We start from the raw sequence: 25879 nt of genomic DNA, 5'->3' as shown, positions 1-25879 counted from the left end.
CAGTGAGAAGTAGGGTGGCTATCTCTGCTTCTTCCACTTAGACACAGAATAGGCATGGCCAACTGTAGGTGTCATGCTTTGTTCTCCTAACAGGTACAGCAGGTCTACAATGACACTCAAGCACCACATACTGCATCCCACAGCATGCCCAAGTCTCTGCTCTGTATCCCTTTTAAGTACACCTTTTTTCCTGATTCCACATGACTCCTGTGACCATCAGGAGGATCACAGAATCACAGAAATGCAGAATGGTTTGGGTTGGAAGGGACCTTCAAGCTCATCCAGCTCCAACCCCTGCCACAGGCAGGGACACCTTCCACTGGAGCAGCTTGCTCCAAGCCCTGTGTCCAACCTGGCCTTGAACACTGCCAGGGATGGGGCAGTCACAGCTGACAAACGTCTTTCTTCATATGTGAACCCCTCTGAACTCGCTATGATAGCCAAAGACGTCTGCAGGATCTGGCACTGATATAATTATGTGTCATCTTTTGATATTTAAGTCCCTTATGTCACCTGACAGAGAGAAGCGCAACCGATAAAGTGTTCTTAGCGGCGCACACAGCCCTGCGTGTGAACAGCTGTGGTGATAGCGTATTAAAAAAGAAAACTGGATAGTATTTCTAGCCTCACAAAGTCATTTAACATTAAATGTGCATGTCTAATTAGCGAGGTGTACGGCAACCTCTAGTGGTATACGTCTGCTCAGAAAACCGCAAACATTCCAACACATGAACCTATAGGAAAAGTGTTTGCCTTAAGTAATCAGTCATTTTCTTGTCACTGACTGACACGGTGATGAGATGTCAGAATACAGTTGTTCAGGGACAGATTCTCCATTTCCAAGTATGTGACACATATTGGAGTAGGCAGGCTAGCAGTAGGAAAGTCAAAGATCCTGAAAGCTGTTTCCAAACAGGTTAAAGGAATTAATGCCAACTAACTGAAGTTGTAAGAGACAAATCGAATACCTGCCCTAATATTGCAGTTATGGCTTCACTTTTTGGTAACAGGACTTGTAGAACAGAAACCAAGCAAAGGAAAAACCTATACTCACTGCAGGTAAGTAACACTCCACCTGGTTGTGCTTTACCGCTTAGACACTATACAGCCACTTCTGGTAGTCATTTGTGACAATAATGACATCAACACACATTTTATTTGTTTATAATAAGTCTACCAATATAATTTAAAGATACTACAAATGTCAGCACTCCACAAATATGACAGAGACACAGTGCAATGTAGCATCACCCTTGGCACTACTGTGATAAAATAGCTCTGTGTAATTAGAAACAAACCAGTGCTAACAGTGGATAGAGAAGGGAAGGATCATGAAGTCAGGGTAATCTACAATAGAAGACATCCAACATTAAGTGAACAGTGCTTTGGATCTTACTATAAAACATCTATTACATCTATTTTTACTTCCAGCAGCTGCTTGTGATAGATTTATACAAATCTATCAATTTTCATGCTTTCTGTGACACAAATTACCCAACATTATTTTGCTGAGATCTTAAGTACACTACATTGAATATTCCCAGATAATTCTTTCAGAGAAAACAGTCTTCAGAATTTAAAACAATTGGCAGTCTATGCTCAGAACAGGATTAGGAAAAAGCCTGCATGGAAATGGAATTACTTCTCACATTAAGGAAGGACTCATTAGAGCATCTGGTAAAGCTTCAATTATAACTGTTCAGTTATATTGCTAAGCAGATTTTAAGTTAAGTGTTTCATAGCTACTTAATTAAAAAAACCTATACCCTAAAATACTTCATGTAATATAAAATACCATCTTCTTTTTAGGCTCTTCCTTTACTGAAACAACTTTTTCATTATGGATACTGTGGTTTCTTCTCTCAGAGATGCTTGCACTCTCATGGCAGAACCAGAACAGGAATTTAAATATGAATATTCTGCTTTGGCATCATGGACAAAGCTGGGTCCATCAGCTCTGGCTAAGTTTAATAGTGGCTAATAGGCTTCATAAGGTAGGAAAAGGAAGGACAACGTATGCCTCAAAACATCAATCTCTTATGAAACGTGTATTCCTATCGCTGTTCTTAGTAACTGAAACTTAGAACAAATCTGTGGATTTTGAGAGGAAATTGAGTTAAAATACTTCCCTTATGGTGTTTAAGCCTGACAGGGAACCGAAGGTTGTAAAGCTCCTCAGAAGAAAATGCTACCATACTTGTAGTAAAATCACACAGGAGACAAGCTGCCCCTTCAACTGACTCTGCCTTCCAGCCTGCTCATCTTCTAGCACCACAGGGCATTTTCCAACAGAGTTAAACACAGTTTTATAGTTGGGTCTTCTGATTTACATGCAATCATGATCTTGGTGACAAATTAAATCCCAAACTTGGTGGCCATTTTTGCCTATTTTCCAAATTCACTGGTTTTTAACTGCAGAATAAGATATTCCTTCCCTAACCCTCCTCCAGTTTCCCCGTTTCTTTTTCAAATTTGAAGTCACCTCCACTATTTCCACAATAACAATAATACTGGAGCATCTGGGAACAAGGGAGAAGCTTAACATTAACAGCAATGGAGTATCTTTGGACTATAGTCCAGCAGACCACATGTTAGCCATTTTGTAAACCAATTAAATCAAAGCAATCCAGCTAAACTTACTTCAAAGAGTAGGTATCCATAAACTCAGAGCATTTTGACAAAAGCCAAGCCACTCAGAAGTACACATGCAGTCAGTCTAGAGAACTCAAAATTACTGAGCAGTGGTAGAGGTGGCTGTAACATTACTAGCAAGGTAACCTCTTCCTGCTCCAACTACCAGAGGAACACGTTACTCTGGTCTGCAGAAACAGCAGCAAAATAAAATGGAACAAAATCAGAAACTGGGAACACTGGAAAAAACTCTGAAATGTCAAAGTGCCACACAAAAAACAGACCAAGTGTTTGAGCCTCAAGGTAGAGCATCTCACGCCACACCAGGATATATGATTTCAGGGTGCGACATTTGCACTAGCTTGGAAAACTCAGACTGTGTGTCTATGATTTGAGAAATGAAGCAATTATTCCAGATTACGTCTGTAATAGGTAACAGGAAAATAGCTGCAATTCAAATTCTGAACAACCACTGTCACTGCAAAAGGTACGCAAAGAGAGCAAGCATCAGAAGGGAAAAGGTAAAGGCAGAACGCTTTCATCCTGGTTTGCTGTCCATACTTCTACAATCAACCATTTCCAAAAGAGAAGGAACTCAACAGAGAATTAAATCCTGAAGAGCAATGGCTTAAGAACAATGCCTCGTTAATCCAGCCCTTTACAAAGTGCGCAGGCATGCAATTATCATTTACTTATTTTTGGCACACTGTCTGTATTTGACAAGCACTGTTAACAGTTTATTCCAGATCGCATTAACAAGGACCTTCCCGGTTTTCCCTGGAGCTCGGAGAGGGGCTGGCTGCCAAGATGAGAAGGATGCTGGACACATAATTACCTGCCTTTACAAAGTGATCTGCATCTTCAGTATCTACTTCTTTAAAGTTATGGCCCTGTTTTAGAACCAGAGCAGATATTGACTACTTGTGATTACACAGGCTAATACACTTTATCAGATGAAAAGCACGTGTTTGCCCACATCATCACAAAATGGTCATTGTGTTATGTCTGATTTAACAAATACACCTACTGCCAAACATGGAGGAAGAAACAAAGCAAGTTGAAAATCCAGTCTGTATAGTATTTGAGAACAATCACTCTAGTGCCTTTTCTTAATAAGGTGCTACATGACTAAAAAAAACCCAACCATAAACCAACCACACAAATCCCTGAAAACCTTCTGGTATGAAAACAGCTACTGAGCTCTTCTGTTAATAGACTCAGAAGTTTCTCAGACGGAGAAACAAGTATCTTTTGTGCATTCAGAATAGATTCAAGTATAAAGCAAATTGGTTTATTCTAGGATTGCTTAGTAATTCAGTTAGCATTTCATCTATTTACTTCACTGGTATCTATTAAGGAATAGAGAATTCAAGTTCCTCTACTCTTGAGTTGCAAAGATGAGTTTTGAGAGTCTTTATATTTACCTGATGATCCTCTGAGCTGCATACTGATGAAGTGAGCGGAACTGTGCTGACATATTTGCTAAGGCTGCCAGACAATTTGTATGAAGGTATTTGTCCTGTCAGAAAGAAGAGGAAAGAAAAAACCTACATCAAGCTGTTCTTTTGATACACACTGACACCTATTGCAGGAATCATTCAAAAGACTGAGTAATACATGTTGCTTTAAAGGACATAGTCAAAAGCATCCAGCAGAAATGCAAAGTGTATATACTTGGTGATGTTTTAAATGGTTGTCTTAAACTGTAAGGCTTACAAAAGAATGATTGTTTCATTCAGATTTTGGAACGTATATGTCCATATGGATGCATACATACATTTTGTTAGCAATGGTATTTACAATGACATCATAGATACAACAAATGATGAGAAACATTCTCATCCTCTCCCTTTCTCTCTCTCCCTTTTGTAGTCTTATCCTAAAATTTTCTGCTTCACAGCTCATCCCCCTGTTAACTCTTTCAAAGCATTCTATCTATCCCACAACTATAACCGCATGATACTTCAGAGATCCGGTGCCCTTGTTAGCACCCTCAAAACCATTTGTCCAGATAAGCATTTAAATATTGGCCCTAGTGAAGTCAAGGGTTTGCAGAGAACCAAACTTTTCACTTATGCAATCCAATAGGGGTTTATTTCCCTACTCAAATCTAAAATATACATAACATGACAGATTCCAAATCCTACAAATGTATGTCAAGAATGGCATTGTTTCTCCCAGTTTCTTTCGATCGTAAGTTTTGACCCTGAAGTTTTCCAATTTAAAATATATTTAAACATTTTTTGCTACTTTTCAATGTAAAAGCTTCTGTGCTTCAATTGCTAAATATACTCAGAAGTACAGGATACCATGCTCATATGTTTGAGATAAGTTGTAGAATCAAATACTAGAAAAATGCACAAAAGCAATCTGATACGAGGCTATAAAGTTGAAACTGCTTTGTTTTCTAGAGCTCAAAAAACCTTTACGGCCCAGTCACTGTCCTACTTCATAGAATATTAACACCAAGCAGAGCTGAACTTCCTACCTTCTGAGTAACTTGAGAGGCAAAAAACCTGTATGAATCATTTCTTCTTATAAAACTAAGGAACTTTTCTTCTCATCTGAAGATGAGTGCAGTGTCTGAATTATGGTCTTTAGAGAATCCTACTCACCGAACTGGATGATGATATAGAAACGGTGTTACAAGTTCAGAACCACTCAACATTGTGCTTAGTTAATATGGCTGACCTACCCATTTCCTTCCCTCCTGTAAATTCAAATGCCAACTGGTTGCAACAGAATGAAGAAAATCCCGCATCCTGTTTGAAACTGAATTGATGCTGTTGAAGTTAGAAACACACATGATATGCATAAGCGCTACACAAAACTCTTACCCTTGTCCGTGTCATGTTGTACTGTATGGTTCTTATCACGACTAGTATCAGGAGACTCCCAAGTGAGATCTCTGTTAAAACACGCTCAGCATACCAGGTGATATTTTTCAGTATCTGAAATACAAGAACAAAATTCTTCAGTGTCCTGGGTTCAGCAGTAGCAGTCATTTTTCTCCTTCACCTAGGTCTGAATAAGAACACCAAAAGCTGTTTGTACTCTCGTATTCCTTATGAGAGGTAAATTAGCTTCCAGACTCAAACATGACAAAATCTATTGTATTCTAAAGCATGATTAGAAAAATAGTAATAAAGAAAAAGAACAAAAAAGACAGACCTCTGCAGTACTATCACCTCACAGATCTCATCAACTTTATCATCAGCCAAGCGGAAACACACTATGTGTAGAAAGATGATTCAACTTGGCATTTCCCTAATTTCTATGCCCTGTGCCACCACACGTCTGTATTCTTTTTGATCTTACCCTTCACACTTTATAAAGTCTCCGGTTCCACCCCAGACACCTGAATAACACTGCCAATTCCTTCCTATTTTCCCTCATTACCAACTGGGCAAGAGGCAGCACGTATGATCCCTGACTGATCGGCAAGAGCACACATGCTGAAGGTCACAGGGCAGATCAACAGGTTAACTGTTGACTTCACACCGAAGCCTTTCTCTTGCCAGATGTGATGTCTCTTCCCTTAATAGGCTAGTGAAAGTCATCAGCTAGGTTAAGAGCTGCATATCTTTCAGTACTCTCCACCATCAGGGTAGATAAAGTCTGGCACCATTTCTGAGTTTACTGCAGAATGAGAATCAATCCCCTCTCTCCTATCAGAATACTCATCCAATCAACCCACAGCGATAGAGCAAAAAATCCCTGCCTTAAAGAACTGGTAAAAATGAATCAACAGGAACTCAACTAGTGGAGAAGACCCTCTATAATGTCAGGTTTATTCTGGGCCAAAACAAAAATTTGATTAACAAGGACTATTTAACATGAAGCTATAATTCCATATAATTTAATTTTTGATATATTAAAAGTGCGTTTCATTGAAACTTCACATTCAAAGAAAATAATACACATGTACTTAAAAAATCTAAACCCTATCAACCTCAACAATTAACTTCATTAAACTCATTATTAACTCTTAAAAAGTTAGATGAAAACACTTCTGACCATAACCCTTCTTGCCACTTCTCCTTTGGATGAGTAAAAAAATTGTTGCCCTTCAATTTATATAACTTCTGCTTTTAGAATTCCCTCTTCCTTTCACTGACAAGCTCTCACAGCAAAACCTCTTTAAGAGAGAGGATGGAGAAGTAGTAACTGAATTCCTATGAGGAGATACAAAAAGCTGGATGCTGAATGACGTGCAGAAGGCCAAAGGGAAAGGCAATGCTAGGCACTACCTTCAAGTTGCTACTGATTTTATACTATTTACTCCTTCTAAGACATACACAGTCATATAAACTGTGACGGAAAGAATCACAATTGTATTTGTGAAAAAAAAAGGGTTATCTGGAAAGCAAAATTAAAATCATATACTAATTTAGTGAAATTCTGAACTATTTTAAAAAGGCACTTTTAGAATCTAAAGCCTCATACAGTTACCTAAAAAAAAATAAAAATCTATGCAATGGTGTCTACACAGGCTTCTGAAGGAATATAATATTAAATTCTGCAAAATCTATGGCAAAATGTGGGCCCACAGTTTAGGCAGCTCTCATTTTGAAGTGTTATAGCATCATCCCTTTGTTTGATAAGGCAGACTCTTTCACTTCAACTCAACAGTGCCACAGAGAAATGACTCCACATCTGAAAGTAAAAACACTGGTTGTACTTACACATTTACGTGACAAGGAGAAATGGACAATCAACACACAGGCATTTAGATCTTGTTATTTATTTGTTAACAGTGCAAAACACCAACTTGTCTCATTACTGGTAATGGCAAAGGGTTGCTTCGTTTCTCTAATAATCATGTGTTTGCACACCATTATATGTCACGTTTTTAAATGATGCAGACACTTGGTTGTTAACCACAAAAACAGCACAGATCTGGAATCCAACAAGGTCACGCCATATCTGCATTTTCCAAAATATTAATTTTTTCATTTGAAATTCTTTATTTTCTGCATTTAAGGGGATTATTAATGATGGTCATGCACACTGTTCACTAAAGCTCATTAAAGGCAGTATGTTAAGCAATCTTTTTTTCATTGCATATATTGAAGAAGGAAACACCAAGAGCTATTTTGCTAATGCAACTTGTTCCATTCAGCCCAGAGCCTGGATCCGTGCAAACCTTTCTGAATTACAGAATCACAGTATTGTTTAGATTGGAAAAGTCCCTTAAAATTATCGAGTCCAATTGCTAAATCACAACCCTAAGTGCTACCTCTACACATCTTTCAAATATCTCCAGGGATGATGATTCCAGCCCTGCCCTGGGCAGCCTGTTCCAATGCCTGAGCACCCTCTGGGGAAGGAATTGTTCCTCAGCTCCACCTAAACCTGCCCTGGTGCAGCTTGAGGCCGTTTCCTCTTGTCCCATCCCTTGTTCCTTGGGAGCAGAGCCCAGCCCCTCCTGGCTCCATCCTCCTCTCAGGCACTTGTAGGGAGCCATCAGGTCCCCCCTGAGCCTTCTCTTCTCTAGACTGAACCCCCCAGGTCCCTCAGCCGTTCCCCATCACACTTGTGCTCCAGGCCCTGCTCCAGCTCCGTTGCCCTTCTCTGGCCCTGCTCCAGCACCTCAATGTCTCTCTTGTAGTGAGGGGCCCAGAGCTGAACACAGGATTTGAGGTGCGGCCTCACCAGTGCCCAGTGCAGGGGCACAATCTCTGCCCTGGCCCTGCTGCCGCACTGATGCTGATACAGGGCAGGATGCTTTTCATACAGTGGAATATGAGCAGGCTATGTAAGAGTCCCGTAAGAATATTAATTGCATGACTGTCACTGCAGATGACAACTTGTTTTTAAATAGAACACATTTCTTCGGAGAGAAAATTAGAAGTTGTATTATAAAAAGAACACTTCAAGTAGGAAGTTCCCTTTCCAATTATCTTCCTGATCTTTGTTTCTCTTCCATCAGTCTGCTTTCATTTTGAATTTTCCCCATGCTCCCCATAGTTGGGTTTGGAATATCACCAACTGAATCAGCCAACAGACCGCAGCTGACCAATCCTTCCAAATATGAGTTGCAATAAGGCAGTTTGGAGTATTTTACTGAATTCAGTATTGCTGAATTTCTTTTCTATTCAGCAGCCTTCATTCCTGCAGTAAGTTTAAGACATACACAAGTACACGCCTCCCACAAAAGCATGTGAACTAAGCAAATTATTAATATTACAATCTGTGAAGCATCAATGATTTTAAATACTGTGCTGTTCTGAGGAACCCCCAACAGTTACTCACAAATCACTGTAATGCAAATTGTATTCGTGTTGAGAATGCAGAGGTTAGACTACAACTGTTTGATGTCAACTGCTCTGTAATACATATCCAAAGCACCCTGTAACCTACATATAACTCTGCTTCATTCTATTCATCAACTTTTGCCCTTAAATCCCAAACATGTACATTGTAGGCCTCTATGCTTTAAGGGTTTCTTTTCATTATCAGTTGGGATCAAGTCCTCCCTCTCTTACACACTATACTCCCACTTGTGACTTCAAATGCATTTTTATCAGCTCCAAACACAGACCAAAGGCAGACCTATCCAATCAAAGTAATGTAAGACAGACTTTTGACACATCCAGCAGTTCCTCTTCTCAGCAAACTTTGTGCTCCTGACAGAACTATTCATGATTAATCAGAAAGATTCAGATCAGCAAATTAAAATGAAAAAATACTTTTTTTTTTTTACAAGAAGGAGTCCTTCTCACAGGACTCCTCCTCCAAGCAGCCACCACCTTCACATTACTGGCTTTCTTGTCTCCCCCCTCAGCTGCTGCTGATGCTGCCCAGGACACACATCAAGGCATTTGCTTCCCAATTACTCCACAGCAGAGTGTTCCAAGCTGTGCTTTGCAACAGACAGTACCATGGCTGTTCCCAGCACTTCTGATAGCAGTACTGCTGGCAAAAATCAGGGTATTATTTAACACAAGGCTTTGGGGGATATTATATTTCCCTTAGTATCATGTAGGATCCTACTGTAAGGAATGCTTACTACACAAGACATAATTACACATACATTTTATCAAAACTCTGAGTCAATAGATTCTAAAGCAAAACCCAAGTGGAAAAAAAAATCATAGAATCATAGAATCGTTAGGGTTGGAAAGGACCTTAAGATAATAATAATCTTATTATCTTATTAAGATAATAAATAATCTTATGAAGTTTATTCCAGACAAGGGTAATACTTTATAAGTACTATTTTAAAACTGCCTTTTTTGGGTGGTGGTTTGGTTTTTATTAAAAACATTGTTTAAGCTTCCATGCTCTGCATATTCCACATGCATATATATTTCTTTCCTTTACCTCCCACCCTCATTTTTACCTTCACTGTGTGTCTTGCACATTCACAGTACAAGAGACATCTGAAATAGCATCCCAATTATGATTCATCAAACTCTCTCCTCCCTCACTTTATTCCTAGCATACCTGAAAGCCTCTCTTTAATTAAGTATTTCAGGGAAGATTTCACTTGTCTGTGCTGAAAGATCTTTTTTGATGAACCTCCTAAAAAGGAGGAACCTCCTAAAAGGATTCTTACCCATTTATGCTTTGGAAAATCAGGCATACAAAGGCCTACGCAACAAGAGGTACATCCCAAATATCATTATAGACTAGATACTCTACAATGACAGAAAAAGACACAGCCACTTAAGACACACTTGGTAGGCTCAGGAAATTCTTGTTAGTAGGCAAGCTGAGGCAGTTTGAGTTCTGAAATCCTTTCTGTACCATATATAAAGAGACAAAATACAAGTTCAGATCATTAAAATAAAACATGAAAAAAGCATCTCCATCATCAGATGCTAGCTAACCCCTGACTTTCTGTCAGCACCTTCCTGTTTCCCACAAGGAGCTAAAGTGAAGCCAATGACTGACCTACAGAACGGAAAAACCAACATTTAATAGTAGTGAAGTGCTGGCTAAGGTGACAAACATCCCCAGCAATAGGCTCAAATGTGACAATTTCTGGTAAACACCTTTTGCTAAAAGGATAGAAAAATCAGAACACGGGGAAGAGGGAAAGACTTGAGAGGTATTTAAGGAAGAATGGTTAAAGCTGAGGAACAAATAGGAAACATGAAATCACTACACGAGAGGTTTCCACATATAGCAGGCTATGAGAGAAGGTGGAAACAAGTATAATTTCTGGTTGTAACAAGTCACTAATACTATTTTAAGACAAAGTGGTGATGGTCTAAATGAAAGCAAGTTATCCAAGGAGTTTCAGTAAACAAGGACAACTGGTCAGCATGGACAGCATAGACAATTAACAGGAACAGCCTGAAAGACAGAAAAACCTATCTGTATTTTCACAAAAGAGGCAATGAAAAGTTAAAAAGCTGTTAGTTGAGTAATTAATGGATTATACACATGAAATTCACTGCAAGAAGATACTCTGCTAGAGGAGAACTTAATCATCCTGAGGCTGCTAAACATAAACATATGATCACATATCGCAAGTTAGTGGGTTATTTCACAACTGCAAAATGCTAAATAAAGTGTAGACAGTCACTTCAGTTGCAATTAATTCTGATTTCTTAAAAACAGTTTATGTGAAATTATGACTATGTGAATATATTTCTTGACAAGAAAGCATCCAAGCTGAGCACCTGAACCTTCCAGAAGAAAAATACACTGTTTTTTGAAGGTTTGTACTCTGTAATACATAAATATTAACAGGATAAGCTGTGACTGCATATTTCATACCCTGAAACTTCTGCACACTTACGTTATTGAAAATGTAATATACCCTTTAAAGCAAAATATAAATATGAAAATGGGTAGTATAGAATACTATTTGTTTTGACATGATGCACAGTGTAAATACAAACTATTGCCACATAAAGGCACATATTTCCAGATGCTTATTGAACAGAAAGATTTTTCACTCAATTTGCTCTAAAACAATACCCAAAGAGTGCGTATTTTCCCCCCTGTCTGAGACAAAATACGCTTACCCCAACAAAAAAGATCAACTTGCTGATTAAACCTCTAATATACCATTTCTTAGAGTCTCTCATTTGCAAGTGAAATAGCAAAGTTACCTTCTCCCACAAATAAATTGAGGCCCGTATTTCTTTCTACCCCTTTTGGTGCTATTTTGTGGGGCACATCCCTGTGCTTCACCAACCAAAGTGGAAGTTCCTTGATTCACACTGTGATGGAACTCAGGAGCCTCAGGTCCCACCATGTGCTCTCTCACAAGGGGTGTCTCCACAGCAAAAGAAGAATGGGACTGAAACAAGTTAGATAACCTCCAGTCGTATCTTTGTCATACATCTATGGCTCCCTGTGCTATGCACAAGCTGTTACCCTTTATGTTTTAACTCCCTGTGGCTCATTCCCAGCTCCTTGCCCTCCCACACCACATTCCTCTCAGCAATTTCTCTTCCCAGCTTCTGCTTCCCCCAGTCAACTTGCCATTCCAGTCTCTCATCATAAACAAGTCTGACTTCATCTTCTCCAGCATTTTGACCTTGTTCCTATCTTCTTTTCTCAATTCTTTGCTCAGCAATCCCAATTCTTACCTGTTGCTTGTTTATTTTGTCTTTCTCTCCCCCACTCCACCCATCTCATGTTCCTTGTGCAGCCACCCATAGCCTCTTCCAATTTCTCCTAACCATGGTCATGTCAAGGCCAGGTTGGACAGGCCCTTGAGCAACCTGCTCTAGTGGAAGGTGTCCCTGCCCATGGCAGGGGTTTGGAACTGGATGAGCTTGAAGGTCCCTTCCAACCCAAACCAGTCTGGGATCCATGTCAGGGGTTCTGTTCCTTCACACTTTCTTCTTCAGAGATGCCGATGTGCTTAGGAACATGGTTTAGTGGTGGACCTGGCAGCATTAGACTTACACCTGGACTCAATCTTAAAGGTCTTTTCCATCATAAATGACTCTATGAGGTTTCAACTATTGCCAGGCAGCAACAGAAGCATCACTGGGAGCACAGGCCAATCCCACAGGAGCTGGAAGCAGCATCTACACAAGCTTCAGCTTGTCCCTACGCACCTCAATTGATATATGATCACTGGACAGGGGAGGATGCAAACAGCCCACCTGGCTCTGCGAGCAGGAAAATGAGAATATTCAATCACAACAGACATCAGGCCACCTCTGACTATGCATCTGCTGCACAGATGGAAACGGACTGCTTAAAAACAGAGGTTTATAATTTGGCCAAGTTTAGTCAGATTATCGGCAGCAGAGCCCTAGCATAAAGGCCACTTGTCACATTTCAAATGCCTAATGAAAAACATGAACTTATCAGAACCTGTTAAAGGACATTCTGACATCTTTAACCATGGACAAGCATGTCCATGTCCTGGTCTAACTCCATAAATGGCCAATGGTTCACACCTGAACTTTAAAAATGCCAGCCCTGGAAAATTACATTCACTGAGACAACCATACCTTGTAACAGCCCACTCCAAACCACAACAACACCCAAACCTCAAAGCTAAAAGGTCATCTACCAGTCCCTATCACCTCGACTCTCCTCTCCCCCTTACTGAAGAAAGCAACCACAGCAGGCAGGCAATGAAATGCCTATTTAAACAACAGCACCCGCCACCGATGCTCCCATGGGTGCAGGTTGCAGAAGCACAAAACAAAGATTATCTTAAATTTCAGAATCAACTGCCTGAACTCAGAGCCCCAACTGAACAACCTCATTGGTTTGCTTATAATATTAGCAAGGGAAAAAATTCAAACAAGTCCAGACCTGGGGCAGTCTTGCAGTAATTAAAAAATAAGATTAAAATGTTTTGCTTAATTACTCGTTTTAACACCAGGCTCCTGGACATTTACAACTGAGGGTGTCAGAACTGCAGATGCAAAGAACAGGAACTCAGTTCTATATATATCGAGCACTGAGATTCTCAGTTTCCTATAACTCTGCTTTCGCGATGTTTCTTAACACAGTAAAAATAAACACAGTTAAATTGTGACTTATAATCTATCACCATTACAGCAAAAAATATTCTAATATTATAAACATCATATAAAATATTGTATGATGTTATTTTGACATCCGATTTTATTTTATTTAGTTTCATAAATCAGAGAAGAAAAATCAGCAATACTTCTTCCCTTTAGGGAATTCCTGCATTTACTCATTTACTCTGTTATTATTTTTATTATTATTATTAGTGAATGAAATTGAGCTCTGTGTGGTTACAGGGACTTAACTGCAGTAAGCCAACTGCAGGAATGGGACCTATGGTTCTGATTGTATTTTCCAGGCAGTTAAGGGAAAAAAATGCTTCAGCAGTCAGGAGTTTCTGTGGTTTCCTGAGCTCTTTACCAATCAGTATAATCACAAGATTTATAAAACTGTGCTTACTAAAATTAATCTTTAAAATCAATAAATAAATGTGGGTTAAATGCCACAAAGGAAAATAGCCCATAAATGGACTGTACAGTCATGCTTCTCATAAGAACAGTATGCAGGATACACAGCAGCAGAGAGAAAAACAGGTTGATCTAAAATACATCAAGCCTTTTTTTCTTCACAGTTTACCCAAGTGATGGGGAGGAAAATAAATCCTGCTGTAATTGCTAAAATCTGATAAATATTTGCAGGGAGCAAGAGTTTCATTGCAGTTTTGTCACTGATGCTAGATGTTCATATTTTACAGAAATAACTGCACAGTCTTCCCAACTCCCTTCACTTTGCTGCCCTATAATATGCTCTCAGCCTTTATGAGATGTGGAGTTAATATTTAAGACAGTATGAGACTGAGTTCTTTCTTTATACTGTCCTTTTTGAGTAATAACTTGGTCATTCATTCCTGGAAACATTCATTTGGGTAATCCAAAAAGACTGGTGACAGGAAGTGATTTATCAGTGTGATTTTTAATCCTTTTCTCTCAATGTAAGGCACTAACTACACTTACTCCCCATCATGGGACCTCACTACCTCATATGTAGGAACTCACTAGCCATATAGCCATTCCCCAACAGTTCACAATCTATGAAGGTTTGTATTTTGACATCCACATCCTTCTGTAAAGTTGAGGAATGGTGTAGGTACAGCGATCAAGAAGGCAACTTTGTTTAATTTTAGTATTGTGTGTTTTTTTCTGTAAATAAGGAATCCTTTCTATAAGGAATACTTAGGAGTTGGTATCACAGTCATCAGCTCTTCTCTATCATAGTTTATTAGGTGACTTTCAGAGCGCAGTTTAAGATCTGAACACCAGGAAATCTCTTTCTCCTTCACTGCATCCAATCCACCTGCATAACATAAAGTATGAGAGCACGAAGAGAGAAAAAGCCTTCAAATTCAATAGAAGAAGCACTGCAAGGGCGGAAAAGTAAACTGCTTTGCCTCCAAGTCTGCTATCTCCTTTGGCATGAAGGCATTTCAGATAATGGAGAAAAGTCTAAGAGGAAGAATAGTACGAACAGAGGAAGGCAGGAAGAAGAATTAAGGCTACGCTAGATCTATCCTCTGCAGTGTCATAGCACTCCATCCATGCACATTTCTATTTCCACAGCTATTTTCTGCAGTAGGGCTGACAGGAGATGTTCACATAGACAATCCTGAAGGCCCATCACTTCACACTCACCTCTCACCTACTTAAGAAGCAGAACCAGCAAAACTCTGGCCATATCAATGGTATTATTGAATGGATGTTTCTCACCAGATACTACGGAGTGGGAAAACACAATCACAGAGTAAAAGAAAGAAGCAGTTACTAAAAATCTGAAGTAAAATGTAAACTGGAAGAAGCAAAAGCAGGACTGAAAAAAAAAAAACAAAAACCACCAAAACAGCACACAGGAAAAAGAACAAGGTGGGGTTTGGTTTTGTTTTTATTTAAAATGGAAGTAGTAAACTAATACCCAGACGGCACAGAAAATGCTACAAATATTGGCAGGGTTAGCTGCAAAGGCACGAACAAAGTGGAGAAAACTTGATTTATGCTCTCATTCAACATCTGGATTCTCATTAATAAATTTCAGGGAAATCTTCCACTTCTACTTATCCAGTAGGGAATTTATTGAAAGACCATGTGTGGAGCCTTTGAAAGAAATGAAGAATGAAGGGACTGAGGCAGTGCGTCTGCTGGACTCTAATGCTCAACAAGCTCAATTTACAAAAGAAGTTAAATGACTTACTGATACAGAACCCCAAAATACACATCACACATGTACATGGTGTGGATGTGCAGGTTCAAGGCACATGAAATTGAGGCAGAAGAAAGCTCCAGGAAAACGCTGTTTCAGTTATCTGCATGGTTAACTACAGGCACTCCTCCTAAAAACTGCTTCCTAAAAGGTACTTCCAGGAAATTAAATATAAACATCATCTCTTCTTATTAAATATAAACATCATCTCTTTCTCCATACAAAGCTATAGGAAATAGTCCGAAATTTCTGAGAGTAAATACTGGAAGTAAATATTGTAAATGCCAGTTCCCTCTAAAACAGGCTGGAAATTTACCTGAGAGAAGAGTTCTGTTTAGATACCTTGAAACCTGCTTCCAGCTTTTTGTATTTCATTAATATCACATAACCCCAGACAAGAATTTCCATGTCCCAGTCGAAAAAGCAAATAAAAATCAGTGCAGACAGACACCTTCAGCATTATCGTAGCTTTAGAGGCTGGGAAACTAGAACGTCGTTGTCCGAGCACAGATGGTTGAGGCCCATCAAAACTAGTAAAATTTGGATAATTTTATATGTGCAACATAGAACAGATATTAATCTAGCAGAAAGACAGAAAAAGAAACGCCAAGTAAGGAAGTAACCTTCAGTCTGGAAAATAAAACTCCCAACTAAAAGCTCCACTCAGCTGCATCAAACTGGTTAAGCAAAGTTTTTCAAGAGAAATAAGAAAGGGTTTCTGTGTTTTTTTCTCTCATTTAGCCCCTCCACTTTTATGGCAAAGACTCAAGCTTCTTTGAGACAGCTGCCCGACTATTATAACATTAATTTGTAACAGGAAACACAAGAAAAGACAGAAAAAGAGGTACATGCAGCACCTCCTCTACAAGAGGGAACACGTTCGTTCATCTGGAAAGTTTTGAAATGATTCTTCTAACTTCGGGTTAGTCCTCATGAAGAAATATGTATATGTCATCAAATTTGGATGAACACATACAGCCTCTGCTGAGGAAACAGAAATACCAATATATCTTTATAAAAATGAAGATTTAAAACCATTTTTACAGCTGAAGAATTATTTACCAAAAGAACAACTCACCACTTCATGGATGGATCGGTTGAAGCCATCATCCTCTGTAAGGATCAGCAGAATGATAAGAGCCATGTAAACATGGTGTGAATTCCTTTCTTCAACATGATACAGAATTTCAAGAATTGGCAGAACCTTTATGGAAGAAAAAACGTGTGTGTTAGTTTAGTCTTCAAATACCTCACACAATAAAAAGAGGAGACTCTAAACCTCCCGTGTATTACCCTGCCCTTAACAACATCATAGCAATTCCTCCTTCTTGAAATAACCACCCCTAAATAGTGACGTACAATGTTCAAACACCTTCCATCTGTTTCATTCTGTCTCCACAAAAGAGTCTAAACAAATTCTTTCTTGTGGTCAGACATGGAATTTCAGTTCCTAATAAATGAGATTTCCAGCCATACCAGTTACCATGGGTTCTGAAAGCTTTAGTTCCCCTGTAGACCATGTGGAAAATACAATTATTAAACAAAATTTCCACCAGTTGAACGAGGAAAACAATTGCTTCTAACCATTTGTGCTCCCACAAGCCTGGTCTGAAGACCGTCCTCATCAAATATAGCCAAGCACAATGGAGCTAAGGTGCACAGAGGCATTCTGAGATCTGGAACTCAAACCCCACTTTGGTGCGTGGAGATAATCCCAGAAAAGAACCAGTTTGGGTTGGATTAAGACTAGAAAAGGCCTGTTTTTCTAATTCTAGATAATATGCAGCCAAAGAGAACTGACATTATGATGTGAGTTCAGCCCAAGGTCTTGCAACATTTCCACCAGGATGAACGGCTTAAGCCAAAGACTTGCAATAATAACAAAAATGAGATTTCATTGCAACAGCAAGCATACCTGAACGTTAGTCTAAAGTTAATCCAGATGCAGACGTTGTTTCTCTACCAACTGAAAATTAGCTTTCCACTGGCTTAGTACAATGTGGCTTCCATGGGCTGTACAAATAGGCCTAAATCACAAAACACCCTGGGAAAAGGAACTGGAGAAAACTCTCAATTCCAAGATAGTGGATGAGACGCAGAATTTGTTCCAAAAAGCTTCCAGACACCTAAAGACTTGCTCTTTCTCAAAACAGGCCGAGTTAAGCAGGATGAATCATGTTAAACCTATTCTGGTGAACAGCCAGGACACCAAGTCCTTCACAAGCCTCTGAAGCTACCAGAATGTTCTCTTGCAATCAACCAGTCCCCAAACAGTTGGAACACATTAAAACACACAACAGCTTCTATTAAAACCAATGAGATTGATCTAAATGCTGCAGGCCACAAAAGCTTTTGACAGATGCTTCGGACAGGGTCAACACAATACCACAACAAAAGCAGAGGGAAAGAAATATTTACACATTGCAATCATCCTTCCATTTCGAAGGATCCTTCACAAACTTCTCTCTCTAGATGAAACCAGAGTTGATGTCTTTGTATTTTGTGAATATAGGTCTTGAAAGTAAAGATGTTTTCCTTGGAATATCTACTTAGCATATATAGCAGAAAACATTAGTCCTTTTTCATGGAGAGGGGAAAAAGGAGACAAACATCACTGCATTAGGCCACTCTTCAAATGATTTCCATCTCCAATATTTATATTGAACATAGCTTTGCACTGCATAAGCTCAAACTCATTTCTAAGTCCAAGCACTATGATAAGCAGCATACAGCCGGGAACAATAGAAAATTACCAAAGAACTGCACTTACAAGTTGACTTTGCAGGGAGAACAACAAAAGCCTTTCTGAAGGTAACCAGTGGAACAAGCTCTTAGTTCTCAAGACAGCTTCCAAATAGCCGTGTCTGTTAATTTTTACAGCTTCTCAGAATTCAATATGCTGCCTTACGAAGTACATGCCTTGCACTCCTTCAATGTAACTATGATCCAGTGTGGTTAAGGCTAAATAATACTATACAAAGAACTCTGCAGAAACATATTCCTTCAGAACAGTCCAACATCTCTGTCGATGCACATTAATATTAGGTCAAACTAAGCTGAAAAACTGCATTCATATTCCTCAAGTGCTCCAAGCCCTAGAAGTGTGTTGCTACAATGACATTTAAAACGGGTACCTGATTCTGACATTTTTCCATGTGAGCCAATAATGTTGAAATACTCTTACTAAAATTTCATGCTAGCTACTGAAATCACTCCCACTCTGAAGAGAGATTTGGCTCTCCAGATCTGTCCATTCAGTGTTCCTGCCCCCAAAACACCTTGAAAGCTTCCAAAACCTCTTCTTCCTTCCTCCACTCCCCTGGCCAGTTTCCTTTCTGCTCTTCTTCCAGACTTCTCTCCATGTACATACCACACCAAACTGAAGAAGGCAAATGGAATCTTAACTCTCTATACCTGCCATTTCCAGACGAAAACAGTATCAATTCACATAGTGACTATAACCCTTACTACTTCAAACACTGCTTCTTTGCATACTGATTGCTGAGGTCAGACATATTTAGGACAAGTATTACTGTTCTCTAAACAAAAATTAATTCAGAAGCCAACACTTAAATGAGAATAAGGATATACGGTTAAAATTTTATTTAAATGAAAGTCTATCTAGAATTTTAACCAAATACATTTCTACACTTTACGTTAAGCACATGCATTAAAACTTTTATGTGCCATCTTATGCAACAGCATTGTCCAAACATGTACTGAGAAGACAACCACCACTTCTTTTTGTGTTGCTGGCCCTTTTCTTCATAATCATTAAACTCTCATTACTGGACTACTTCTAATACTCCATCAGGAGCAGCTTTTATCTGGCAAGACACACCCATCATTGAAAAAATGGTAAAAAAAAGGTAAAAGCAGACAAAAAAAAAAAAAAAATGGTAAAAGCAGGTAAAAACAGACACTGAAAATTGCAGGTGCTATATGTGGTCCAGGGTCAGGAACAGTTTCCCAAGCACAGTGTTTTAAAATAACTTGTCTTTAGTATACAACAAAATACAAGACCACATAGCCACAAGAGTAACCCTGCTTAAGCCAAATAATACCACAGGAAAAAATATTGCTGTACCATGGGCTGATATAAATACATCAGCATATACATTACTTCTGTCCAGTCATTGAGCAGCAATGAAATGCCAACTCAGCAGCCAAAGCAAACACATTCAATAGAAAAAGCTTATTTCTATAAGCAGGTATCTCACTGGTATTTTTACCTGCAGTATGGGTGTTAACTGCTCTTCCAAACAGACAAGGGCACAAAATTCTCCCATCCACAGACCACGAAAGACAGCTTATGAAAAAAATCTGCCAGTTGCCCCTATTTCACCAGTCTCACCATTTCCTGGAGAATCCCTGCAAGTACTTTCAGTAAGACAACCAAATTCCAGATGTGAACATCCCTAACAGCACCAGATATTTAACCCAGTTATTTTATGAAATTATATAAAGTGACATGCTGTAAGCTATGGGAGACACAAACCTACCCTATTCATTCTACATTAAAGAGCAAAAAAGATGCACTGGCTTACTAATGACAAAGCATTATAAAGCATAATAGAATCTACCTGTGTCAGTTCTTAATTTATTTACAACTGACAGAGGTAAATTCATATATGAAGTAGGAAGCAAGCTGAGACTATCTAGAATTAACAGAAAAAACATGCTGATTCAATTTACAAACTAAACTGAAGTTACAAAAGAGCAAAGACGTATTTCAAAAACCCCTAGGAAATGTCACAGAACATCTGCTAACGATGCTTCCTGGGCACCAAAACTGAGAAGAATTAAACCAGGGGAAAACACAACAAATGTGGTGCACTGCATGCAGTGCAACCAGAACAACCCACAAAGTCCCTGAAAGTTTAAGATGAGCATTCAGCTGACTGGTGATGTGATCTCTTATATGCTGTGGACTCTTACACTTCTCCCACCTGACTCTGTATGAAGAGACCAGTGACTTATGCCACACTCCTCCAGAAAGCCATTCAAAGATACCCACAGTGAGTACAGGTTTGGCTCTGAATTCATTACCTTGACTGTTTTCCTCCCATCTCTCTAAGTTGTAGGATTCAATCTCCAGGCTTTAGCTCTCACCACACTTCTCTGCAAGCGGAGAATCCTTTCTGTTCAAGGCTTTCCCCTTGTAAAGGCACGTACACATCCTGATGCAGCACGTACACATCCTGATGCTTCTCAAGCTCTTTTCTGACCAACTGAGCCAAGTCAGCTTTCATTGTCAGTTTTATTGTTAATTTTAAAGAGAAAAAAAGAGTTTCTCTACACTCTCCCCACTTTTCAATAGCCTGTAAATACTTTATGAAGTATGGTAGTTCACCACCAGCACAGTACGCAGTGTGTTAGTACCGCTCTTGCTGTTGCCATATAGGGAAGGAAATAACCAGCTCCACTGCTCCTGCCCCTTCTTCTCATTTAAAAGCCCAAAACTGAATTAGCCTTTTTCACCACAGGGTTGTAATTGAGAGATCATGATCTGTCTCCATTAACCCCCCCACCCCCCAGTCCTTATTGTGTCTGCCTCAGCCTGCACTACTGAGCAATTAAAACTGCTCTTCTCAGCTGGCCGCTGCTCATTCTTACCTACTACCCACTACAAATGAGAGCACTGGACAAAGATGTCAGTAATGTGTCAGCAGGGATTACAAGAAGCAACAGTATGCTGTTGAAGAGCAGAGAGTTTCAAATTTTGGTATTGAAAGAATAAATACTGTTGACTTCTCAGTCATGCTTTTCCAAATTTTCTCAGCTTTTCCCAAAAGCTGTTTAATGTTGCCGATTATTTCCATGATTCTGTGATTTTCTGATTATTTTCTGAAGGTGAGTAAAGATAGAAGATAATACATAAAAATACCCCACATTGCAGAGCATCTGTGTACCTGCATCTGGAGTTGTTTTGACACACGCACATCATGCTTTTACTGCAAGTTTTACAAGGCATCTGACATCAAATTATAAAACAATGCACACACTTAACCTTTATTTCTCTAAAGTAAATTGATCTGGTTAGCAGCTGTGAAACTTGCTATATCACACACTAACAGCCCAGAAAATTAAGTATGACCATTTAATTACAGAGTTCATGCAAAATGATCCAGCCCTCACCTAGATAATCTGCAGCAGACTACACAGGAGTTCAGTCTCGAATCAATTCAGCATCAACCATCTCACTTGAGTTTGCCAACAGTGGTGTCTATCAACTCCGATTTTAGCAATACATCTGCTGGGACTTGGACTGAAACCAAACCCATTCCATATTGCCATCAAGCAGGCAAGGGATCTAATTATCTGGCAAGATTTCAAATATTAAAATGGAAAGGGTTCTCTATTCCGTTACCAATTCCCCTAGACAGCCATTATCTTATTAAAGGAATGCTTTTTAATAAGTAAGATTTGTTAAAGTGGTTCGTGACATAACTGAAGTGGGGAGCAGAAGCTAATTTATAACCTACAAAACCTGTACCAGGTGTCTGTAATACTGGCCATTAACCACAATCCTATTTAAAGCAACTAAAAACTCAGTACAGTTGCATTTCTATAAAATCTGTCAGCTGCTCCTTGAGGAGCTCCAGCCTCAGGTCAACCCTGTAAGACATTTGGCATGTTAGCCAAGTTACAGCTCATTTTGTTAACTATGATCCCTATATGCACACAGTAAGCTCGTGTAACTTTCTGGAATGAACATCTGAAAAAGAAAGATTAAATAATGAGTAGAATGTTATCTGCTGCCACTTCTGTCACACCATGCCCAGAGGTCAGCAGGTTTGACATGGATCAGACTAACAGCAGCACTGGAAAAGACAGTGAGAAAGCACTGAGAAAGACAGAAAGGACTCAAAGACAGCTTGGTAGTGCTACCAGTACTGTCTTTTACTGCAGTGACATGTTTAGCATCCTGCTCCTGAGATGACATAACCAAAAGGAATGAGTGAGCTAGAACTGGTGAGTAAGTGAAGCAGAACCTGCTGTCCTCACCACAGAAGAGGGGACACTGGCAGCTGTAACACACAAATCCCCCCTGATGAGCACACAGTAAGCAAAACAATACTTACAAGATTTTCTATGTCCGTTCGTGCCAACACATATGTCCGTACATTGCCATTTTGATGCAGAAGCATGTATAAAAGAAGAGTCGCTTGATCAGATTTCTGCTGATCACACAAAGCTGTGTATAAACTGTTAAAATTAATCTGGAAAGCGTGTGGATTTGATGATGAAAAAGCAGTGCTATCTGAAATGAAGAAATAAAGAAAAAAACAGTCTTTAACAAATACATTTACCATTCAGCTGTCTGTTTTACAAAAAGCTCTTGGTGAAATATTTTATACAGACACACTAATAGGGTCTCATGAAGCTCCATTTGTGCCAAAATGCTAAACTTGCTCTCCCATATGAGCTCCATTAAGACCCCTTTATCTGCACAAGAGACTCATCTTCTTTCATAAAGCAATTCTGTTCTTCCAAATGGCTTCCTTTGTTAGAAAGGAAGGCAATCCCAAGAGCTGCCTCAACAAGGGCAGCCACAGTGCCTTCTCTGGAACCAATGGACTGACCCACTAGAGCAGCTTGCTCCAAGCCCCATCCAGCCTGGCCTTGAACACTGCCAGGGATGGGGCAGCCACAGCTTCTCCGGGCACTCCTGTGTCTGTCCCAGCACCCTGATGCTGATTCAAACCCTGCATCCCAAACTTCCAGGTTTTGCTCAGTGGCATCGAGGTGGTGTATCTCCTCACCATTTCTTGGCATGAAGGGCAGATGTACACAGGTGAAGGCTATCAGTATATTGTCAGTGAAACACAGGTATTGTCAGGACATCAAAGAAGTGTGTGTGGTGGGAAGTCGTGGGTTAAGTGATTTAAAACACCACATCACATAGTCTAACACCCCTCCAAAGTAACAGCAGTTTGTTCGTGTTCACAACGTAATCTGTGCCAGAGCTGGAAATGAGAATAAAACATATTTCTGTTCACAGAAGCCTTTCACAGGAAGCTTTACCAATTTCAATAAAAATGTCCATCAGCACAGAACTCTAACATCTAGCAATTTCCAGTGGAAATGGAAAAAGCTAGAATGACAGTCGATGCACTCATACTTATGTCAGAAAGCCAGGTTCCTGTCCTCATTCAGCCTCCCAATCTTCCCCAGTCAGAAATTTTGCCTTTGCTTTCCTCATAAAACAGAAAAACACCCACCCAAACCTTTGAGAGTACAAGGGTTTGTTCCAGTGCAGAGCAGGTACATTCCTCAGCTCTCAAAAAGCTTCACAGAAATTTATAGAAAGCATTTTCCTCTCCAGCTCGTTTAAAAAACATCTAACCAAAACATGTATTGTCTGAGATGATACGTGAAGTAGGACATTTATGTCCTTTTGGGCTGATTTATTTCAGCATCCTGGCAACTGAATACGAGGCTATCTTCTCTAAGTATACAAATAAGCTGCGCATAGGGAAAATTTACAGCAATTTCATGGCAAGATGATATTCTGGGAACAATAGCAGGGATTTTCAAGTATATTGAAGATGTAGACCTAAAAATTTCCATATTACTATGAGCAACTTCCAAAGTTGAAGAATTTAGCTAAAATTCCTTAGTTCCCACTGTAATAGACCACAGATTTCTGAATTGTTTATCATTTATTAAAAGTGCATTAACTTAGGGAAGAGCATAAACTTAGGGAAGTGTGACAATACTCCTCCTCCTCCTGCACCGTGGACAGAAGGGATCTTAAGGAGAGGAAGAAAAGACTCAGATGAATAAAGGAAAACAACAATGTAAATTTAGAAAGCAGCATTTTTACAAGCTATTTTACAGCCAACAGTATTATGACAGCTGACATAATAGGCAGCAGCACTTGTTTTTCATGCACATCTTCTATTCTCCTCAAATCCTGAAGGATTTCTCAGATGTTATAGAGCGTAACACCACAGGTAACGGTGAGAACAGTGTCACCACACGTGTGCCCATGGGAGCAACTGCAAGACATCACAAATTTGGCTCTGAAATGAATACTTCCATGGTTTCTTACCAAACCTTTATACTCTCCTGTGGAAATATCTATACTGTTAGGGACTGACCCCACAAATACTCCCTGCACCCACTGAGATGTGGGTGTCTTGCTTCTGCCTTTCTTTTTAGGGGACTAAAGGTTTCTAATGGCTTTCAGCTGTGGTAGCTGTCCCTTGTTTTGAACATCTCAACTCTCTTTGGAAGGAAGGGCTGTTGAAGACCTGCAGGAGCCCCACAGGAGCCTTGGCTCCCTCCGGGTTCCTGGGGGCCCGCTGGAGACAGCATGCCAGGGAGCCACTGCTTCTCTTGGCCTGGGCGAGGGGTGACAGCTCCAGCCATTCAGCTGCACTCAGCAGGAGGCTCTGGAGCAAACCCTCCTCCTTTCTGCAGGAGCTGGGAGGCACTGCCACACACACAGAGCTGAGACGCAGCCCATTGGCGATGGAAACCCTGCCTCTGCCCCAAAATGATGTACCAATGAGGCAGAGGAGAGACCAAACCTTGTGTTCTGAACTACCGCTCCTGCCACCACAGCCCCTTCAATCACTCATGGTGACTGTGGACCAAATGGTTTAAAAACATCCCACTTCAGGCAAGTATTTCTCTTTTCTAGGGAAAATCTGCATGTAGACACCAATATCAGATGAAGTCAGTGTGCTCTCTCAAGCAGCAGCTTGATGCCATGGTTAGCTAAAGAGCGTTGACTTTCAGGCTTCACTTCTGTGGATGGTTAAACCACGCCAATTACAATTACAGCTCTTCACTCTCTGTTTTATTAAAGGACAGTTAAAAAACTAAGAAAAAAAACCTTAGAAGTGTTAAAGAAACTTAGGAGCAACGGCAGCACATCCTGTATTATTCTACAGAACATTAAACTGACCAACAGAAATATTAAATTAGTCTAGATCATATAGAGTAACAAAAACTATCCTGAATTTTATTATTTTTGTCCCAATTAAGTTATATATAAACTACTTCACCAAAAAAGCCAGTTTTCATTTTATAGTCACATACCATAGATCACTCTGACAGTAACCAGCCTTCCTTTCTCGTATCA

The 25879-nt window shown here is 39.7% G+C and overlaps 1 protein-coding gene across 11 annotated transcripts in view; it reads right to left on the bottom strand.

The window, feature by feature from the left end:
* The window catches only part of DYM (dymeclin), a 226070-nt gene that overhangs the window by 108459 nt on the left and 91732 nt on the right, over window positions 1–25879 (bottom strand). For all 11 annotated transcript variants that reach the window (XM_062611731.1, XM_062611742.1, XM_062611737.1 and 8 more), the window contains 4 exons: window positions 22869–23047; window positions 16862–16987; window positions 5469–5582; window positions 4056–4150 (listed from right to left, as the gene is read on the bottom strand). In XM_062611731.1, the coding sequence (XP_062467715.1) occupies window positions 4056–4150; window positions 5469–5582; window positions 16862–16987; window positions 22869–23047 (514 nt within the window). The remainder of the gene's footprint in view (window positions 1–4055; window positions 4151–5468; window positions 5583–16861; window positions 16988–22868; window positions 23048–25879) is intronic.

The sequence above is a fragment of the Pezoporus occidentalis genome, unplaced genomic scaffold (genome assembly GCF_034315485.1).
Source record: "Pezoporus occidentalis ecotype Australia unplaced genomic scaffold, CSIRO_AGI_Poc_V1 ctg157, whole genome shotgun sequence".
In the NCBI taxonomy this organism is placed as follows: Eukaryota; Metazoa; Chordata; class Aves; order Psittaciformes; family Psittacidae; genus Pezoporus; species Pezoporus occidentalis.
This window is presented reverse-complemented; position numbering and strand designations above follow the sequence as displayed.